Raw genomic sequence first — 24,098 nt, forward strand, 5'->3', positions numbered from 1 at the left:
ATGAATCACCGATTAATGTTTTGTTTGAGCTCACTGTGTGGTAAGCCGACTGTAATCGCTGTTTACAGAGTCGACGTGTGACATGCAAATGAGATGGTGTGCACGTTACTACTGGTGAATCACAATACCCGACTACAAGATTTAAGAATGACATAATTAAGTTGAATAAACCTAAGACCTAATGTTTTGTTTGCAATATATTGCTGTTAATCAGAGGCCATCTCAATAACAGGTAACTCTCCGACTATTATTTTTAGAAGTACCGCCTGTGCGCTTGTACGCATGCGCACTCAACTATTGAGGCCCTATTCGATTGACGTGTTCAGGGCAATCATTGTTCTGTATCAATTATTACGTTATGTTGAGAAGCCTTGTTAATAATTAAAAGATTACAGATCAATCGTCCTAGGCGGTTATGTTTTTAATAAATGTGACCGAGAAAGGGTTGTTGTTCACTTATTCATCAGATGCAGTGTACGCTATATCTGTTAAACGCAAAAGAAACGATTTATCACTTGCTTCCCGGAAAATGTAGCAGAAAAAAAAAAGACTGGTGGGGGAGGTCGTCAAAAAAACAAACATAACAAAGACTGTTATTTATGGATTGTCCCTAAGTTTCTGCTATATTGTTAGACACCAATTTCGTTCAGCATTTGCATACTTTTTTTTAATCCTGATTTGTGTTTGAAGATTGCGATCTACAGTAATTGGCGTGTGAGATGTAGCCCATCGGTAAGGCATTCGCTTGATGCGCGGTCGGTCTGGGATCGAGTCTTGTCAGTGGACCCATTGGGCTATCTCTCGCTCCAACCAGTGCATCAGAACTGGTATATCAAAGGCCGTGGTATGTGTTATCCTGTCTGTGGGATGGTGCATATAAAAGATCCCTTGCTGCTAATTGAAAAGAGTAGCCCATGAGGTGGTAACAGCAGGTTTCCTCTCTCAATATCTGTGTGGTACTTAAGCATATATCCGACGCCATATAACCGTAAATAAAATGTGTTGAGTGTGTCATAAAATAAATCATTTCCTTTCTTCTACAGTAACTGATACTTTATTTGTTTTACAGAAGTATGAAAAAACTGACAGGACAGTATGGTGCAACGTTTCAGTATGTTGAGTGGTCACCTCGACATGGACACAGTTTGGTGAGTTCCCTGTAGCATATGGATTGAAAAACAAATGTACTTGCAACCCTTGCATTTGCCCACGTCAATTGGCAAAGCTGCAAAGATTGCCGTGCACGTTTTAGTTCTCCACTGCACTCATTCGCCTTGGACTATTCAGGATTCTTTTTTTCAACAGCATGTTTTTTTGCCGTGGACATTTTCTTAATTGCAGGGGTTGACTTGTACACTCGTGTTTTAATAAAATTCACCAATAAAAATGTGCAAATATTGAATACATCCACACATGAAACAACATGTTATAGAAAGAAGGTCATCTGTACTTCTGGAAGCTATTGGTGGGGGGGTGGGGGGGGTGGGGGGTTGGAATATATTTTGGGCTATTACACCTACTACAGATAATATAATTATTATTAATTAATCAATGAATATAGTAACTAATATAGTATATGGTAAACCAAAAACAAACTGAAACTGTGGAAGAGACTTAAAAACAAGATATAATTAACATTTCATAAACACATCGTATTCTGTCCATACAAAATAATGTTTCCATATACATGTACACGTACCTACCTTTTATAACACCCAATAGCTGATATGTATTTTTGTGCTGAGGTGTCATTAAACCATTCATTCATCCATCCATCCATCCATCCATCCATCCATACATCCATCCATCCATCCATCCATCCATCCATCCATCCATCCATCCATCCATCCATCCATCCATACAAAGTGTGATTGCAGGTTAAGTGTTGTTTTTGTTTTCTTGTAGGTGATTGTACAGGACAACAATATTTACTACAAAGCCAATGTGGAGGATGATCAGAACCCAACCCCTTTAACACACACAGGCATGCCAGGGATCATATACAACGGTATTCCTGATTGGATATACGAAGGTGAGCTTATTTACATATTAAATAACCAACACAGCAAGAACTACAGTCAGACCTCATTACAACGACAGCAGTTAAATAACTAAGTCAAAAACATAATATTTACATGTACATGTGTATATAATAAAAAACAGATGACATATTATTCTACGTTAATTCTTTAATTGATAAAGGTTTATTTTCAAAAATAATTCATGTCTGCAAATTTAGCCGACATCAGTAATTCAGACGTCATGTGACATTGATGTAGGACATTATTTTTTACCATAACCGTGTGGATAATAAATAATATTGTTTTTATTACCTACAGAGGAGATTTTCAGCACGGACCATGCTCTGTGGTGGTCACCAGACGGGGTGTATCTGTGTTACGCCATCTTCAACAACACGATGGTTCACAAATATTACTACCCGGTGTACTCAGACTACAACCACCCATACGCCCAGGTCGTCACCATCCCATACCCTAAGGTAGGTCAAGTTTTTGTCAATAGATGTGGTATGTGCTGTCCTGTTAATTCGGAATAAGAGTACAATATATAGCCTATGGGTTAAATATATCAATGGTTTTGGCTATATATGTGATATGTGCTGTCCTGTTAATTCGGAATAGAAGTAGCGTATGGGATGAATACATAAATGGTTTTGCCTATAGATGTGGTATGTGCTCTCCTGTTAATTCTGAGCAGAAGTAGCCTATGGATAGAACACATAAATGGTTTTGTCTATAGATGTGGTATGTGCTGTCTAGGAGTACATTGCCTATGGGTTAAACATATCAATAGTTTTGCCTTTAGACATGGTATGTGCTGTCCTGTACTTGACAGAAGTGGTTTTTTGTCTTTCTGTTTTGCCTGCCTGAGGTACATGGGTCAAAGGAACGAATCCCCTCAGTGGATGCATTCTCTCATTGATTTTTGTCCCATTCCAACTAGTATATCAAAGGCCATGGTAAAAGATCGCTTGCTGCTAATGGAAAAACATAGTGGGTTTCCTCTAAGACTATATGTCAGAATTAACAAATGTTTGACATCCAATAGCCAGTGATTAATAAATCAATGTGTTCTAGTGGTGTCATTAAACAAAACAAACTTTATGTCTGTCTGTCTGACTGTCTCTGTGTCTACTGCACGGTCTACTGCAGATAACAGTAAATCTTTGTCCAGATCATATCTTGCATACAGATTGATGCATATAAGACCATCAAACCTCACATGTAGGAACAACTTGGGATGGCATTTTGTCACATACAATTATTAGGTCACTGTGACCTACTTTTCACAGTCTACTGCACATAACAGTAAATCCTTGTCTGGATCGTATTTTGCATACAGATGCATACAGGACCATCAAACCTGACTTGTAAGAACAACTTGGGATGATGGTATGTCACATACAATTACTAGGTCACTGTGACCTATTTTCCATGGTCTACTGCACATAACAGTAAAGCCTTGTCTGGATCATAACTTGCATACAGATGCATACAGGACCAACAAACCTCACATGTAGAAACAACTTGGGTGTGGTGATGTGTCACATACAATTACTAGATCACTATCACATTCCTGATGGGCGTATAATGTACCTCACCTGTACTCTTGTTCATATATGGGGTTGATCAGGCTCTTATATTTTTAAAGATATATTAATTTTTAACTGATATCATATCCCTCAGATATACCTTTAAAGGAACATTTCTGATAATAAAATATTTCTACGATTAAACTTGCATATTAAATATATTTTCTTGTTTAGAATATCAGTGTCTGTATATCAATGTGTTTCTGGTCATCTTAATATTTGTAAGAAGCCCAAACTGGGTTTTGTCTTCAAATAATTTCGTATGTACGAAAAAACTATATTTTAGGAAATAAGATGAAATTTAACCTACATGTAATACAATCAGAAACATGTTTAATATACAGACTAATATTTTATGCAGAAAAATATATTTGATATGTAATTACAGTTGTTAAAAAGTCTGTGTTAGTCGATAACATCTTAAAAATTACAGCAAAGTCAGGAATGTCTCTAAGATTTATGTCTGGATTTGCTTGTGTTTTTTTCAGCCTGGCTTTCCAAATCCAACAGTTTCCTTACAGATAGTGAAAATGGGGGAATGGTCTAAAGTAACAATACAGACACCGAATGAATTCCTCAACAAGTGAGTGACTTGACTACATTCTCATACACACACACAGTGACTTGACTACATTCTCATACACACACACAGTGACTTGACTACATTCTCATACACACACACAGTGACTTGACTACATTCTCACACACACACACAGTGACTTGACTACATTCTCTCACACACACACAGTGACTTGACTACATTCTCATACACACACACAGTGACTTGACTACATTCTCATACACACACAGTGACTTGACTACATTCTCACACACACACACACAGTGACTTGACTACATTCTCACACACACACACAGTGACTTGACTACATTCTCACACACACACACAGTGACTTGACTACATTCTCATACACACACACAGTGACTTGACTACATTCTCATACACACACACAGTGACTTGACTACATTCTCACACACACACACAGTGACTTGACTACATTCTCATACACACACACAGTGACTTGACTACATTCTCATACACACACACAGTGACTTGACTACATTATCATACACACACACAGTGACTTGACTACATTCTCACACACACACACACAGTGACTTGACTACATTCTCACACACACACAGTGACTTGACTACATTCTCATACACACACACAGTGACTTGACTACATGCTCATACACACATATATATACACACACACAGTGACTTGACTACATTCTTATACACACACACAGTGACTTGACTACATTCTCATACACACACACATATATATACACACACACAGTGACTTGACTACATTCTGACACACACACACACACATATATATACACACACACACAGTGGCTTGACTACATTCTCATACACACACACATATATATATACACACACAGTGACTTGACTACAATCTCATACACACACACATATATATACACACACACAGTGACTTGACTACATTCTAATACACCCACACAGTGACTTGACTACATTCTCATACACACACACATATATATACACACACACAGTGACTTGACTACATTCTCATACACACACACATATATATACACACACACACAGTGACTTGACTACATTCTCATACACACACACATATATATATATATACACACACACACAGTGACTTGACTACATTCTCATACACACACACAGTGACTTGACTACATTCTCATACACACACACATATATATACACACACACAGTGACTTGACTACATTCTCATACACACACACATATATATATACACACACACATACAGTGACTTGACTACATTCTCATACACACACACATATATATATACACACACAGTGACTTGACTACATTCTCATACACACACACATATATATACACACACACACAGTGACTTGACTATATTCTCATACACACACACATATATATACACACACACAGTGACTTGACTACATTCTCATACACACACACATATATATATATACACACACACACAGTGACTTGACTACATTCTCATACACACACACAGTGACTTGACTATATTCTCATACACACACACATATATATACACACACACAGTGACTTGACTACATTCTCACACACACACACATATATACACACACACACACAGTGATTTGACTACATTCTAGCAGAGATTGTCGATGGTTCATCACACATACAGTGCCCATTCTCATACACACACATATATATATATACACACACAGTGACTTGACTACATTCTAGCAGAGATTGTCGATGGTTCGTCACACATACAGTGCACATTCTCATACACACACATATATATATATATATACACACACACAGTGACTTGACTACATTCTAGCAGAGATTGTCGATGGTTCGTCACACATACAGGGCACATTCTCATACACACACATATATATATACACACACACAGTGACTTGACTACATTCTAGCAGAGATTGTCGACGGTTCGTCACACACACACACACACACATATATATATATATATATATATATATATATATATATACACACACATGCACACACACACAATCCATATTCACTGAAATACGAATACATTTTAATTCTCTATAATTTCAGACATGATTATTTTCCATCATAAAACAGATTTCCGCTTTTTAAACATTCTGTTACTGATTTTTATTTTCCGCTTGTTATAATGTTAAACGAGTAGCCATCTCTTAGTCTGCATTAACATCGCTATATGTTCGAGTAAAATCAGTTTTTTTTGGTAGGGTGCACAAACGTGTCTGTAATTTATGCTTGATTGGGAAAGTCATCTTTGATGTATGCAAAATAACATTATAAACTTTAAAATCACATCTACAAACGCTTGCTTTAACTACAATTGGATATAAATATGGAAATAAATTGAAATGAAGGAAATCTTTTATTTAACGACACACACAGCACATTTTATTTATAGTTATATGGTGTCAGAAATGAAATGAATGAAGTATTACTGTTGCTGTTATTTTTTATTTTAGAGAACACTACATAACTAAAGTGATGTGGAAGGATAAAGAAAACATTTGGGTCTGCTGGTTGAATCGTGCTCAGAATTTCTCTGTCATGAGTATATGCCATGCATCTACTGGACAGTGCCAGATAGTGAGTGTACACAACATGACACAATTATAAAGTCACCCACCCACCTATAGTTGGTTTCCTAAAGTTGAGTATATGCCATGCATCTACTGGACAGTGCCAGATAGTGAGTGTAAACAACATGACACAATTATAAAGTCACCCACCCACCTATAGTTGGTTTCTAAAGTTGAGTATATACCATGCATCTACTGGACAGTGCCAGATAGTGAGTAGTCACCCAACCACCTATGGTTGGTTTCCTAAAGTTGGTAATTGTTTAAGTGGCATGATTCTTATTATGCGATTAGTCGCACCGACTTGTCGCATACAATGAAATCTTACTGTGAGACCATCTAAATCGAATCAACTTTAGTCTTATACAACAAGGTAATTAGAACAAGTCCTATTTCTCATGACAAATTGCATACATCAAGTCCGTGCAACTAACCGCATAATGAGAATGCCGCTTTAAGTTCTCTTATTGAATCTTGCTCAGAATTTTTATCTGTCATGAGTATATGCCGTGCATCTTCTGGACAGTGCCAAGCAGTGAGTATACAGAACATGACATAATTATAAAGTCACCCAACCACCTATAGCTGGTTTTTAAAAGTTGGTAATTTTTTAAGATGCATTCTCATTATCCGATTAGTTGCATGAACTTGTCGCATACAATCAAATCTTACTGTGAGACCATCTAAATCGAATCAGCTTTAGTCTCATTCAACAAGTCAATTAGAATATATCCCATTTCTCATGCCAAATCGCCCTCAAATGGGGAAACACAGCCCCGCTCCCATTGTTCCTACTGGATAGTGCACCCATTACTCAAGAGGAATGAATTGTAGGTCAATTATATTAAGGATGTCATCAGTTGCCCTTGGTAAACCTGCTGTTTGTTTTTTCCATCTCAACCAGTGCCACACAACTGTTATATCAAAAGCTGTGATATGTGCTGTCATGCTAGAGAATAAATTCTCTAAGTTACTGCCATGAACATTCACTATGATTTTGATATATTTTGTGTTTTCTTTCTCTTCGTTTCAGAGTATTCGCGAAGAAGGGCATGGAGGCTGGTTCAAACTGGTGAGTATAAAAATAGAAATATTTAAATAAATAATGGATTAACTTTTATATGTGTGTGTGGGGGGATGTGACATATACTTAGCTGGATATTTGTAGAGAATATTTGTATATATAAATGTGCATGTTAGTGCACCTTGTGATACTTTATATGTCCTTCAACATCCTGCATACATCCAGGCCCAGATTACATGATCAGGGCTTTAGATCACACACATTTTGTCTGTTTTTAGAAGTAGAACATTAAGGTTGGTTTAGTGCAGTAATGTTAAAGGGACATTCCTGAGTTTTCTGCAATTTTTAAGATGTTATCGACTAACAGAGACTTTTTAACGATTGTAATTACATATCAAATCTATTTTTCTACATAAAATATTAGTGGCTATATATTAAACGTGTTTCTGATCATTCTTATATATGTACTAGGTTAAAGTTCATTTTATTTCCTGAAATATTATTTTTTCGTACATACGAAATTATTTGAAGACAGAATCCAGTTTGGTCTTCTTACAAATATTAAGATGACCAGAAACACATTGAATATACAGACACTGATATTCTAAACAAGAAACTATATTTAATATGTAAGTTTAATCGTAGAAATATTGTATTAGTCGGAAACATCTTACAATGCAGCAAACTCAGGAATGTCTCTTTAATAATAGCTGGTAAACAGCTGTACATAGCTGGTAAACTTAATACTATTATTGCATACGATTGTAGGCCTACTCATATTATACACAGTTATAAAGCAATGTGCTGGGTATAAACATTCCTTTCTTTTGTTCCACGGCAAGGTAATCCGGTGTTCCCCTCTGACAACACAGATATACAGCAATGTGCTGGATATAAACATTCCTTTCTTTTGTTTGCCCACGGCAAGGTAATCCGGTATTCCCCTCTGACAACATAGATATACAGCAATGTGCTGGATATAAACATTCCTTTCTTTTGTTTGCCCACGGCAAGGTAATCCGGTATTCCCCTCTGACAACACAGATATACAGCAATGTGCTGGATATAAACATTCCTTTCTTTTGTTTGCCCACGGCAAGGTAATCCGGTATTCCCCTCTGACAACACAGATATAAAGCAATGTCCTGGATATAAACATTCCTTTCTTTTGTTTGCCCACGGCAAGGTAATCCGGTATTCCCCTCTGACAACACAGATATAAAGCAATGTGCTGGATATAAACATTCCTTTCTTTTGTTTGCCCACAGCAAGGTAATCCGGTATTCCCCTCTGACAACACAGATATAAAGCAATGTCCTGGATATAAACATTCCTTTCTTTTGTTTGCCCACAGCAAGGTAATCCGGTATTCCCCTCTGACAACACAGATATAAAGCAATGTCCTGGATATAAACATTCCTTTCTTTTGTTTGCCCACAGCAAGGTAATCCGGTATTCCCCTCTGACAACACAGATATAAAGCAATGTCCTGGATATAAACATTCCTTTCTTTTGTTTGCCCACAGCAAGGTAATCCGGTATTCCCCTCTTCCGGGAACAAGTACTTCATGATTCTGCCACAGAAACATACAGAGTTGGGTTACTTCAAACATATCGCGATAGTCGACAACAAGGTACGTACACAGTAAGGTACGTACACAGTCGACAGTTTAGTTTTTATTACTGTTGCTACTGCCATCCACTTTTAATGCTTACAGTTATAAAGTTATACAGTTATATCAATTGCGTAGAAAGGTGCTGAAAAGTGGGGGGAGAGGCACACACACACATATATATATATAAATATATATACATATAAATCATCACTACTGCTACTGGATCAAGAAAAGTGGGGGTGGGGTTGAGGGGGCATTGTATATACCTTCCTACCTTTCTCAAATAGCCTCCTATTTTTAAAATGTGAGTGACACGAAGAATTTATTACCTATTTATAGTCCTTGCAATTGTAGTTAAGTGGTAGAGTGTGCTCCTGAAGAACAGTGGGTCATTGGATCAATCACTGACTATGGACAAGGTTTTCTCTCCAGTTCAACCAATGCACTATGACTAGTACAGGGCTCAAAATAGCGAACTGTGAAAAGTGAGGAGCAGTCAATTTTTTTAGAACTAGCAGGTGAAAACGAAATTCACCTGCTGAAACCGGTAAGAAATCACATGGTGTTTTGCAAGAGGCACGTGTATGTGTGGTTAGGTCATCAGCTAATTATCTCTTGACTCGGTTATATTTTGGGGGCGAGATGTAGCCCAGTGGTACAGTGTTCGCTTGATGTGCGATCAGTGTGGGATCGATCCCCATCAATGGGCCCATTGGGCTATTTCTCGTTCTAGCCAGTGCACCACGACTGGTATCAAAGGCAGTTGTATGTACTACCCTGTCTGTGGGATGGTGCATATAAAAGATCCCTTGCTGCTAATCGAAAATAGTAGCCCATGAAGTGGTGACAGTGAGTTTCCTCTTTTAATATCTGTGTAACTGTATAACTGTAAATAAAATGTGCTGAGTGCGTCGTTAAATAAAACATGTCTTTCTTTCTGTTATATTTTATTTCCATGATGCTCTAAAATACATCCCAGTTCTCCTAATGTTTCACACACTATCCCAAACCCTCCCCTTACACCCGTGATGTTTTATTTCCATGATGCTCTAAAATACATCCCAGTTCTCCTAATGTTTCACGCACTATCCCAAACCCTCCCCTTACACCCGTGATGTTTTATTTCCATGATGCTCTAAAATACATCCCAGTTCTCCTAATGTTTCACACACTATCCCAAACCCTCCCCTTACACCATGATGTTTTATTTCCATGATGCTCTAAAATACATCCCAGTTCTCCTAATGTTTCACACACTATCCCAAACCCTCCCCTTACACCATGATGTTTTATTTCCATGATGCTCTAAAATACATCCCAGTTCTCCTAATGTTTCACACACTATCCCAAACCCTCCCCTTACACCGGTGATGTTTTATTTCCATGATGCTCTAAAATACATCCCAGTTCTCCTAATGTTTCACACACTATCCCAAACCCTCCCCTTACACCCGTGATGTTTTATTTCCATGATGCTCTAAAATACATCCCAGTTCTCCTAATGTTTCACGCACTATCCCAAACCCTCCCCTTACACCATGATGTTTTATTTCCATGATGCTCTAAAATACATCCCAGTTCTCCTAATGTTTCATGCACTATCCCAAACCCTCTCCTTACACCATGATGTTTTATTTCCATGATGCTCTAAAATACATCCCAGTTCTCCTAATGTTTCACGCACTATCCCAAACCCTCCCCTTACACCATGATGTTTTATTTCCATGATGCTCTAAAATACATCCCAGTTCTCCTAATGTTTCACGCACTATCCCAAACCCTCCCCTTACACCATGATGTTTTATTTCCATGATGCTCTAAAATACATCCCAGTTCTCCTAATGTTTCACGCACTATCCCAAACCCTCCCCTTACACCATGATGTTTTATTTCCATGATGCTCTAAAATACATCCCAGTTCTCCTAATGTTTCACGCACTATCCCAAACCCTCCCCTTACACCATGATGTTTTATTTCCATGATGCTCTAAAATACATCCCAGTTCTCCTAATGTTTCACGCACTATCCCAAACCCTCCCCTTACCATGATGCCTAAAATACATCCCAGTTCTCCTAATGATGTTTTATTTCCATGATGCTCTAAAATACATCCCAGTTCTCCTAATGTTTCACACACTATCCCAAACCCTCCCCTTACACCATGATGTTTTATTTCCATGATGCTCTAAAATACATCCCAGTTCTCCTAATGTTTCACACACTATCCCAAACCCTCCCCTTACACCGGTGATGTTTTATTTCCATGATGCTCTAAAATACATCCCAGTTCTCCTAATGTTTCACACACTATCCCAAACCCTCCCCTTACACCCGTGATGTTTTATTTCCATGATGCTCTAAAATACATCCCAGTTCTCCTAATGTTTCACACACTATCCCAAACCCTCCCCTTACACCCGTGATGTTTTATTTCCATGATGCTCTAAAATACATCCCAGTTCTCCTAATGTTTCACACACTATCCCAAACCCTCCCCTTACACCCGTGATGTTTTATTTCCATGATGCTCTAAAATACATCCCAGTTCTCCTAATGTTTCACACACTATCCCAAACCCTCCCCTTACACCCGTGATGTTTTATTTCCATGATGCTCTAAAATACATCCCAGTTCTCCTAATGTTTCACACACTATCCCAAACCCTCCCCTTACACCATGATGTTTTATTTCCATGATGCTCTAAAATACATCCCAGTTCTCCTAATGTTTCACACACTATCCCAAACCCTCCCCTTACACCCGTGATGTTTTATTTCCATGATGCTCTAAAATACATCCCAGTTCTCCTAATGTTTCACACACTATCCCAAACCCTCCCCTTACACCCGTGATGTTTTATTTCCATGATGCTCTAAAATACATCCCAGTTCTCCTAATGTTTCACACACTATCCCAAACCCTCCCCTTACACCCGTGATGTTTTATTTCCATGATGCTCTAAAATACATCCCAGTTCTCCTAATGTTTCACACACTATCCCAAACCCTCCCCTTACACCGTGATGTTTTATTTCCATGATGCTCTAAAATACATCCCAGTTCTCCTAATGTTTCACACACTATCCCAAACCCTCCCCTTACACCATGATGTTTTATTTCCATGATGCTCTAAAATACATCCCAGTTCTCCTAATGTTTCACACACTATCCCAAACCCTCCCCTTACACCCGTGATGTTTTATTTCCATGATGCTCTAAAATACATCCCAGTTCTCCTAATGTTTCACACACTATCCCAAACCCTCCCCTTACACCCGTGATGTTTTATTTCCATGATGCTCTAAAATACATCCCAGTTCTCCTAATGTTTCACACACTATCCCAAACCCTCCCCTTACACCCGTGATGTTTTATTTCCATGATGCTCTAAAATACATCCCAGTTCTCCTAATGTTTCACACACTATCCCAAACCCTCCCCTTACACCCGTGATGTTTTATTTCCATGATGCTCTAAAATACATCCCAGTTCTCCTAATGTTTCACACACTATCCCAAACCCTCCCCTTACACCCGTGATGTTTTATTTCCATGATGCTCTAAAATACATCCCAGTTCTCCTAATGTTTCACACACTATCCCAAACCCTCCCCTTACACCATGATGTTTTATTTCCATGATGCTCTAAAATACATCCCAGTTCTCCTAATGTTTCACACACTATCCCAAACCCTCCCCTTACACCCGTGATGTTTTATTTCCATGATGCTCTAAAATACATCCCAGTTCTCCTAATGTTTCACACACTATCCCAAACCCTCCCATCTTACACCTCCTAATGTTTCACACACTATCCCAAACCCTCCCCTTACAACTGTGATGTTTTATTTCCATGATTCTCTAAAATACATCCCAGTTCTCCTAATGTTTCACACACTATCCCAAACCCTCCCCTTACACCCGTGATGTTTTATTTCCATGATGCTCTAAAATACATCCCAGTTCTCCTAATGTTTCACACACTATCCCAAACCCTCCCCTTACACCCGTGATGTTTTATTTCCATGATGCTCTAAAATACATCCCAGTTCTCCTAATGTTTCACACACTATCCCAAACCCTTCCCTTACACCGGTGATGTTTTATTTCCATGATGCTCTAAAATACATCCCAGTTCTCCTAATGTTTCACACACTATCCCAAACCCTCCCCTTACACCGGTGATGTTTTATTTCCATGATGCTCTAAAATACATCCCAGTTCTCCTAATGTTTCACACACTATCCCAAACCCTCCCCTTACACCCGTGATGTTTTATTTCCATGATGCTCTAAAATACATCCCAGTTCTCCTAATGTTTCACGCACTATCCCAAACCCTCCCCTTACACCCGTGATGTTTTATTTCCATGATGCTCTAAAATACATCCCAGTTCTCCTAATGTTTCACACACTATCCCAAACCCTCCCCTTACACCATGATGTTTTATTTCCATGATGCTCTAAAATACATGCCAGTTCTCCTAATGTTTCACGCACTATCCCAAACCCTCCCCTTACACCATGATGTTTTATTTCCATGATGCTCTAAAATACATCCCAGTTCTCCTAATGTTTCACACACTATCCCAAACCCTCCCCTTACAACTGTGATGTTTTATTTCCATGATTCTCTAAAATACATCCCAGTTCTCCTAATGTTTCACACACTATCCCAAACCCTCCCCTTACACCGGTGATGTTTTATTTCCATGATGCTCTAAAATACATCCCAGTTCTCCTAATGTTTCACACACTATCCCAAACCCTCCCCTTACAACTGTGATGTTTTATTTCCATGATGCTCTAAAATACATCCCAGTTCTCCTAATGTTTCACACACTATCCCAAACCCTTCCCTTACACCGGTGATGTTTTATTTCCATGATGCTCTAAAATACATCCCAGTTCTCCTAATGTTTCACACACTATCCCAAACCCTCCCCTTACACCATGATGTTTTATTTCCATGATGCTCTAAAATACATCCCAGTTCTCCTAATGTTTCACACACTATCCCAAACCCTCCCCTTACACCATGATGTTTTATTTCCATGATGCTCTAAAATACATCCCAGTTCTCCTAATGTTTCACACACTATCCCAAACCCTCCCCTTACACCGGTGATGTTTTATTTCCATGATGCTCTAAAATACATCCCAGTTCTCCTAATGTTTCACACACTATCCCAAACCCTCCCCTTACAACTGTGATGTTTTATTTCCTGCAGGCCATATATTTTTTTTCTTAGCAGGACATATTACTTTTGACCTGCTATTTAAAAAAAAAAAAAATAGCAGGCCATATTTTATTTCCTATTTCTAGCTCTGTGGTGCATAAACAGTTATGGTATGTACTGCCCTGTCTGTGATAAAGTGTACATTAAAGATACCTTTCTGTTTTATTTCTTTCTTTCTGTCAACTAGATATCAGAATAAACATATGTTAGACACCAAATAGAGCTCCATTATAGTTTTAAAATAATCATATTCATATACAATGAAACCCCTCTCAACCGGACACTCTCGGGACCAAGTAAAATATCTGCTTTTAAGAGGGATCTGGTTTAAAAAGGTTAAGTTCTATACCGTACTGATTATTAAAAAGGGACTGTCAAAAACATCAGTTCTTGATGGAATTCTGGTTTACAGATGGTCAGGTTTTGATGGAGTACTGGTTTACAGAGAGTCTGGTTTTGATGGAGTACTGGTTTACAGAGAGTCTGTTGTGATGGAATTCTGGTTTACAGAGAGTCTGGTTTCACTGTATTTACGTTTGTTTGACACCCAATAACCGATGAGTAGTTGTTTGTATCATTAAACATTCAGTCAGTCATTCTGTAGTTTATAATGTTTGTATCATTAAACATTCAGTCAGTCATTCTGTGGTTTATAATGTTTGTATCATTAAACATTCAGTCAGTCATTCTGTGGTTTATAATGTTTGTATCATTAAACATTCAGTCAGTCATTCTGTGGTTTATAATGGGCTACGATAATGTTAAGTATTCCTTTCCTTTCTCTAACATAGATGTCTGTGTGATCTTGTTTTCCACAGAATGCTAATATTGACGACAGGAAATATTTTCTGATGTATATCAAATGGGAGGTGACGGATTTGGTGGCATATGATGAAGTGGACAAGCTTGTGTAAGTAAAATATTTATTACATACCTATTTTGGGGCGGGGTGTAGCCCAGTGGTAAAGCACTCGCCTAGTGCGCAATCGGTCAAGAATCGATGGGCCCATTGGGATATTTTTCATTCCAGCCAGTGCACCATGACTAGTATATCAATGGCTGTGGTATGTGCTATCCTGTATGGGATGGTGTATATATAAAAGATCCTTTGCTACTAATGGGAAAATGTAGCAGGTTTCCTCTCTAAGACCATATGTCGAGAGTTAATAAATCAATGTGCTCTAGTGGTGATGTTAAACAAACCTGTTCAATCTTACCATAGTGATGAAGCCATTTAAATTTATCTTGTTTCAAACATACGTGCAATCTGGAACAGAACTTTTAAATGGGGAATTCCCTTTTTATTTTTAGTGAAGTTAGTGTCTTTTTGTTGCTTACATGTACATCATATATATGATATATAAATTATATCACACTGTATTTGAAACATTACACAAGATTGCCACAGAGAATGATTCTTAATGTTAAGTAAATCCATGAAAGGAGTATTAATCCTAGTTTTATGAAAGTCTAGTTATGACATTAAATTAAAAACTGTTTTGGTAAAAAATTAAAGAATAAAGATATGTAATAAATACATAACTTCACATATGTTGTTTTTGTTACTCATTTATTACTCTCATTTATTTTGCTAGAGAACATACCACTCAGTTGTTACATTATAGTTTCTTGGATAAATACACTTGTGCAATGAATAAGAAACAAAATCAATGTATGTAAAGTTCTGTATATTCATTAAAGAAAGAAAGAAATGTTTTATTTAATGACGCACTCAACACCTTTTATTTACGGTTATATGGCGTCAGACATATGGTTAAGGACCACACAGATTTTGAGAGGAAACCCGCTGTCGCCACTATATGGGCTACTCTTCCGATTAGCAGCAAGGGATCTTTTATTTGCGCTTCCCACAGGCAGAATAGCACAAACCATGGCCTTTGTTGAACCAGTTATGGATCACTGGTCAGTGCAAGTGGTTTACACCTACCCATTGAGCCTTGCGGAGCACTCACTCAGGGTTTTGGAGTCGGTATCTGGATTAAAAATCCAATGCCTCGACTGGGATCCGAACCCAGTACCTACCAGCCTGTAGACCGATGGCCTACCACGACGCCACCGAGGCCGGTATATATTCATTAAACTTCAGCAGCCAAATCCACAAAACGTAGCTTCACTTTTATGGTCAGCAGTCATATGTGTACAAATATTTGGTATAGATCTGCATGCACGAGTCACACAGAAAATTGCATCAGTACAAAAGAGTCAGTGCACTACGACTGGCATATCAAAGGCCATGGTATGTACTACCGTGTCTGTAGGATGGTGCATGTAAAAGAACCCTTGCTGCTAATCGAAAAGAGTAGCCCATGAAGTGGCGAAAGCGGGTTTCCTCTCTCAATATCTGTGTGGTCCTTAACCATATGTCTGACGCCATATAACCGTAAATAAAATGTGTTGAGTGTGTCATTAAATAAAACATTTCTTTGAGTACGGAAGGGAAGTTAAAGTAAGGAGTGTATTTTATTTGTAGGCCTACTATTTATAATTATGACAACAGTTTCCCAGTATTAAATTGATGTTTATATACATGTACAAAATTAGTTGACTAAATCCATGATTAAAAAATACAATCCTTATAATTACAGTGAATTTAAATTAATTTTTTCTTTCATCTTTACTTTGATTAAAGGGACATTCCTTAGTTGCTGCATTGTAAGATGTTTCCAACTAATAAAATATTTCTACGATTAAACTTACATATTAAATATATTTTCTTGTTTAGAATATCAGTGGCTGTATATTCAATGTGTTTCTGGTCATCTTAATATTTGTAAGAAGCTCAAAAAATATATTTTAGGAAATAAAATGAAATTTAACCTAGTAAAAATATTAGAACGATCAGAAACATGTTTAATATACAGCCACTAATATATTATGCAGGAAAATATATTTTATATGTGATTACAATCGTTAAAAAGTCTCTGTTAGTTGATATCATCTTAAAAATGGCAGCAAACTCAGGAATGTCCCTTTAATACTACATGTATGTCAGGGCCTATATACAGTAGCTAGGATTGTTTGTTTGTGGGGGGCACCTGAGTAGTCTAAAACGCCTTAAACGATTAAGATGAAAATTTTCTTTAAGTTTCTGTAATGCTTTCCAGATTTTTTTCTGGGGAGGCAACTGCCCCTCTTGTCCCCTTCCCACTAGCTACAGCCCTGTAACATACATGTATAAGGAAATTATGTTGCAGAGAGGCCAGCAATAAAAAAAACCCACCTAATTATTCTCCTTCTGCATGTCACCAACTTATATTTTACCTTAAGTACTGTAAATCAGGAACTGTTAGTGAGTTAAAATGTTAGTGAATTTAGCAAGGCCCTACCAAATGGTAAAATTTCATGATGCTAAAGAGATGTTGAACAGACTGTTCCAAGAAACGTTTGTGCGATTGTTTTATCTGTGATTAACTGAAAACACCACAGTGGTTATATACATGTACTATTATTTTAGCTGATCATACAATTTAAGCTTATTTGTTTTTTAGTTTCTGATATGATGACCTCGCTAATATGACACTTACATGTATTTGGATTTTGCTAAATTTTAAGATTGCTAATATTTTATAATTTACAAGATATATATATATATATATATGTACCTGTCCAGCACAGGGTTAATGGTTAATGTGATAGAGATCGGTGTAGGGATCATGCACCTCTGTAATGAGCCACTAATTAAAATTAGCTCCACTATTACATGTGGATCTAACACCAGCCAGTTGGAGCTCATGTCCACCAATCAAAAACTTACTTGCAGAATCCTGCCAGTGATTTAAAAATAATTTGAAAACATTCCAAATTATCCTGAGGGTATACGATGTTTCATGTGAATTACGAATGCCTTATTTAGACCAGTAGAACTAATTTTAATCGGATTGCTAACAACACTGCATAGTCCCCAATGTCCAGGTAACATTTCGTCTGTAAATAATAATTTAAATATTGACCAATCACACTTCGCCTTTTATAACGTTATTTGGGAGCATACAAATTCTAAAAATATCGGGCGAGACTATTTTAGTGGCCGCAGTACAGCGAACCATACCAATACATACGGGGTGAGATATCAGTCTTCAGTTTTACATTACAAATTATTTATTTATTAAAAAAACTAAAAACTAAATCAGTCTTCAGTTTTACATTACAAATTATTTATTTTATAAAATAAAACATGTTTTAAGGCATTCGTAATTCATACGAAACATGTCATATACCCTCAGGATAATTCGGAATGTTTTCAAATAATTTTTAAATCACTGGCAGGATTCTGCAAGTAAGGTTTTGATTGGTGGACATGAGCTCCAACTGGCTGCTGTTAGATCCAGAACAGTCAGGCGCAGATCCAGGAATTTTTAATAGAGGGGGCACAAAACCCATTGTTGTTTTTTGTAAATAGTATTTAAAGGGATAAGTTTGCATTTTTGGTGTATTCTGTAATATATATTGTTTCACTTTTGGCCTCCACCTGAATCTGCGCCTGACAGCTTAACCACTAGACCACCACAACCTGTAACCCTATAATAAATGTAGTTTATAAACAAACATTCCTTTCCTTTCTCTTTCTCCAGGTATTTTATTGGCACCGGTGGCGACCCACGAAGACGACACCTCTACAGTGTTGGATTGGATAAGAAACTGACGTGTTTGTCCTGTGACCTTGATGAGAAATGTCAGTTCGTGAATGCACGTTTCAGCCCCAGTGTTAAATATTACATCCTGGGCTGTCTGGGGCCGACCGTTCCGTATTACTCTCTTAGGGCAGTCGGAGGGGATAGCGAAAGTAAGATTTTGTTTCTTGAGTGTTATTTTATTTATTTATATACTCTTCAAAAGAAGAAACGCAAAACCACATTGTCGTAACATTTGGAGAATTGATTTAATTATTGAATGGTGAGTCCGATAATTACCAAATGTTGCAGGATTGTTCACAATTCACTCTAGTCCATTGTGAGTAAGTGATAGGACACACCACCAAGGTCAAGGTCATCTGGAGTCAATACCGGGTGTGGCCTCCGCGTGTGTTGACAACTGCCTGGCACCGCCTGCCCATTGAAGCAACCAGAGTACGGATGACGTCCCTGGGGATGGTGGCCCACTTGGCCTGCAAGGCTGCTGCCAGCTCGGGCAGGGTCTGGGGCTGTGGTTGTCGCTGTCGGAGGCATCGGTCCAACTCGTCCCATAGATGCTCAATTGGGTTCAAATCCGGTGATATCGATGGCCAAGGAAGGACATTAATGTTGTTGTTCTGTAGGAAAGCCGTTGTGAGACATGCTGTGTGAGGCCTGGCGTTGTCATGTTAGAACACTGCGTTGGCGTTGGCCATAACTGGAACGATGTGTGGCCGGAGGATCTGGTCAATGTAGCCCTGTGCATTCAGGTTGCCCTGCACGTAGACCAGGTCAGTTCTGCCAGTGTGTGAGATGGCTGCCCACACCATGACACTACCCCCACCGAATCTGTCCACTTCCTGCACGCAGTTTGCCGCATAACGTTCACCACGACGTCTATACACGCGACATCTTCCATCATGACGTCGGAGCAGAAATCGGGACTCGTCACTGAACCACACCTGTCTCCATCGCAGTTGAGGCCATTGTCGATGAATCTGGCACCACTGCAGTCGGAGTCGACGGTGTTGTGGTGTTAAGATGACACCTCAAACTGGACGTCTGGCACGAATTCCTACCTCACGTAGGCGGTTCCGTACGGTCTGGTCGGATATCCTGCGCAAACCTGGTATTGATGCGGCTGTGGAGGTGGCAGTAGTCAATCGTTCCCGAAGGTGGCGTACCCGGATGTAGCGGTCCTGCCCGGGGGTAGTGACCCGTGGTCGACCGGATCTAGGGAGGTCACGTGTTGATCCATGTTGCTGGTAATGGTCCCACAGTCTGGAGATGGTGCTTGGGGACACATGGAATGCCCTGGCAACGGCCGTTCTGGATTCGCCTGCGTCTAGTCGGCCGATGGCATTGTTTCTCTGCGGTTCACTGAGACGTGGCATGTCCTGGATTGTCAACTGTCGGCCAGATACAGAGGCCAGGCAAGCGAACACCCTGCACTTTTATACTGTCGGTGTTCATGTTGCACGTGTAGACAACGCACGTGCAGTGGTGACATGGTTTGCATGTGGCTGCGTTTTTGCGAATATTCACATTTTGGAACTTTATGGTACAGTAGCTGCGTTTTATCGAATGTAACCGTGGGAATGTGTTTGGGACATGCAATGACCTTATATTCACAAAGCATGAACCGGTAGGAAACATAAAATCGGAGTTATAACCCATTTGTACCCTTTTGCGTTTCTTTTTTTGAAGAGTATATATTCATTTATATATTAATTAATTTATTTATTTTTCTATCTATCTCTGTCTGTCTGTCTATATCCATCCATCCATCCATCTCTCCCTCCCTCCCTCTCTCTGTCTCTGTCTGTCTCTCTCTCTCCCTCCCTCCCTCCCCCCCTCTCTTTCTCTCTTTCTCTCTCTATATCTACCTATCTATCTATTTAATAAATTTCCCATCCATCCATCCATCCCTCCCTCCCTCCCTCCCTCCCTCCCTTCCTCTCTCTCTCTCTCTCTCTCTCTCTCTCTCTCTCTCTCTCTCTCTCTCTCTCTCTCTCTCTCTCTCTCTCTCTCTCTCTCTCTCTCTCTCTCTCTCTCTCTCTCTCTCTCTCTCTTTCTCTCTGTCTCTCTCTATATATCTACGTATCTATCTATTTAATAAATTTTCTTATTTATTTATTTATTTAAATATAAATATTACATCACAAACATCCTTTATAAATTAATTTTAAAATCTCTAACATTATTATTATTATTGTTATTGTTGTTATTGTTATTGTTATTATTATTATTATTATTATTACATGTACTGATATACATGAAGGTATACCTGTTAACAATACCAAATATGTTGATGATATCGAGACATTTAATTCCACATAAAAAAAAATTCTGTTTTAGTTAAAAGACTGGAAAATAACACAGCTTTGGGTTTGAGGCTAGCAAAGGTGGCTTTACCAAGGGTAGAAAACTTCCAGATTGAATTAGATAATGGTGAAAGTAAGTTTTATTTGTTGCTTTTTATTATTTTATTTTGCAATGGGGTGTTTAGGGTATTTGAATCATATTTTTTATATTATTTATATGAAAACTGATTTAATTTTATGCAGAATTTGTTTTAAGGTTAGTTTAGGTATGTTTTTTTAAGTTACTGCATTAAACTAAGCCGATCTACAGAAGTTGGGCAGCTTCAAGGGAGATAATCCAGTCTTGACAGATTATGGTACCTTATTTTTCATAACTTTATAGAGTATAATATTATTATACATATAAAACACTGTTTGCTACTATTCAGTATTATAATTGAACGAACATATTTATGATTGACTACTTTGTTTTCAGAATTGTGGGGTAGACTTTTGCTTCCTCCGAAACTGAATAAGGAAGAGACACTTTTGTATCCACTTGTTCTACATGTGTAAGTGTACCATTTATTAGATAGATACCATACTCAATACAAGCACAGATCCAGTGAGAGGCTGCTGGAGGTGGGCACCCCTCTCATGAATTTCATAATGCCCCAAAATCCAGTGTTAATCATATTGATTAAGTAAATGTATCTGATTTCAATGAGGAAACAGTATTTTGTAAAGATGGGAACACTAAATTCTAAAACAGGTAAGTTTGAGTTTGTTGAGGGCAAATATGAGCCGAATTCCTTAAAGGGGGTGAGATCTGAAGGAGGTTTTGGGGGCATGACATGTAGAAAAGTTTGTTGAGGGCAAATATGAGACGAATTCCTTCAAGGGGGTGAGATCTGAAGGAGGTTTTGGGGGCATGACATGTAGAAAAGTTTGTTGAGGGCAAATATGAGCTGAATTCCTTAAAGGGGGTGAGATCTGAAGGAGGTTTTGGGGGCATGACATGTAGAAAAGTTTAAAATAAATATGCTCAGAGACACCTTTCCAGAGCAATTTAGTGTTGTATATTGTGAATAATAATTTTTTTTAAAAGAAGTCGCTATAAAGGGCACTTCAAATGGGTGAAAAGTGTATAAACCCTTCTGGATTCACCAACAGGAAGATGTAATGATTGGATAGATACAGGTACTTCTAGGGAAGACTGCCTTTATATATATGTATATATATGCGTGTGTGTGTGTGTGTGTGTGTGTGTGTGTGTGTGTGTGTCTGTGTGTGTGTGTGTGTGTGTGTATGTATGTATGTATGTATGTATGTATGTGTATATATATATATATATATATATATATATATATATATATATATATAAACACGCAAAGCAATTTAAATCGTACCAAAATAGTTCCATCAATTTTATTTAGGAATTCAGTCAATGTTAATAAACATTTTCTAAATTAGCTTTTAAACTAGTGGTGTATACGGCTTGAACTTGTTTAATTAAACCACTTGAAATATTTTCCAGCTATGGAGCACCAGGTACACAGAAAGTGACAGAGAAGTTTGGGACTGGTTGGGAAACCTACTTAACCAGCTCTAAAGATTTTATCTATGCATTAGTGGATGCTCGGGGCTCCGGAGGCCGGGGAGAGAAATTTCTACACGAAGTATATCGAAAACTTGGCAAGAAACAGGTGGACGACGTAATAACTGCTGCAAAGTAGGTTTATCAGGGTTTCTTTTTGAGCTTATTTATCTTCATTTTATTGTCTTACCTGGTGAAAGTCAAAACATATTTGCATTACTTTTTCAGATGGTGACTTTAAGTTAAGTTTTGTTCCATTTGTTACAAACCATAAGTCCTAGATCAATAAAACTTGGTTTCATTTTATTATTATTATTTTTAATGTTTATTTGTTTGTTTATCTTCAGTCTGTGAGTTATTATTTTGGAGTTCAATTTAATATTGTAAACATACCATATGAGAGTGTCACTAAACAGACATCCTTTATTTCAGATACTACAGTAAGCTTTCTTATGTGGACACACAAAAAATGGCCATCTGGGGATGGGTATGTTATAATATTTACTATCCATGTTATTAGCATAATCGTATAATGATAAAATGCCCCCCACCCCCCCAGTCCAGGAGAAAATCCTCAAATTCACCATGTATTAATTTTCATCATTCTACCCACAGTATTAGTTGTAATCCATGTAAAAATGTGTGCAGCAATTCATTTGCAACCCTATTGGCAGTAACGCTAATATGAATAAATGTTGTTATCCAGATTCACACACTTTTTATTTAATTAGGGCAAAAGTCAGCCTGCCCCCCCCCTACAAAACTGGGAGCCAGCTAGTACACCTATGGTTGCTAGTCCACTACCGGTCCAACCAAAGGGGACTATAGGTTTTATTTCCGTCCTTCTGTCACAGTACCTCAAGATATTAAGCTGAGATTTTGTGTGTAGCTTTACCGTGTACTGTTACAGATCAAGTTTGACCTTCATTACGATCTACCCATTTT

At 38.1% G+C, this 24,098-nt stretch overlaps 1 protein-coding gene across 7 annotated transcripts in view; it reads left to right on the forward strand.

Moving 5' to 3' along the window:
* Nucleotides 1-24,098, forward strand: part of LOC121387331 (dipeptidyl peptidase 4-like) — a 268,837-nt gene that overhangs the window by 237,684 nt on the left and 7,055 nt on the right. For all 7 annotated transcript variants that reach the window (XM_041518372.1, XM_041518371.1, XM_041518368.1 and 4 more), the window contains 13 exons: nucleotides 1,070-1,148; nucleotides 1,906-2,032; nucleotides 2,340-2,500; nucleotides 4,102-4,196; nucleotides 6,628-6,751; nucleotides 7,778-7,816; nucleotides 9,295-9,402; nucleotides 15,441-15,532; nucleotides 19,215-19,426; nucleotides 21,612-21,710; nucleotides 22,053-22,128; nucleotides 23,094-23,288; nucleotides 23,586-23,640. In XM_041518372.1, the coding sequence (XP_041374306.1) occupies nucleotides 1,070-1,148; nucleotides 1,906-2,032; nucleotides 2,340-2,500; nucleotides 4,102-4,196; nucleotides 6,628-6,751; nucleotides 7,778-7,816; nucleotides 9,295-9,402; nucleotides 15,441-15,532; nucleotides 19,215-19,426; nucleotides 21,612-21,710; nucleotides 22,053-22,128; nucleotides 23,094-23,288; nucleotides 23,586-23,640 (1,462 nt within the window). The remainder of the gene's footprint in view (nucleotides 1-1,069; nucleotides 1,149-1,905; nucleotides 2,033-2,339; nucleotides 2,501-4,101; nucleotides 4,197-6,627; nucleotides 6,752-7,777; nucleotides 7,817-9,294; nucleotides 9,403-15,440; nucleotides 15,533-19,214; nucleotides 19,427-21,611; nucleotides 21,711-22,052; nucleotides 22,129-23,093; nucleotides 23,289-23,585; nucleotides 23,641-24,098) is intronic.

The sequence above is a fragment of the Gigantopelta aegis genome, chromosome 13 (assembly GCF_016097555.1).
Source record: "Gigantopelta aegis isolate Gae_Host chromosome 13, Gae_host_genome, whole genome shotgun sequence".
In the NCBI taxonomy this organism is placed as follows: Eukaryota; Metazoa; Mollusca; class Gastropoda; order Neomphalida; family Peltospiridae; genus Gigantopelta; species Gigantopelta aegis.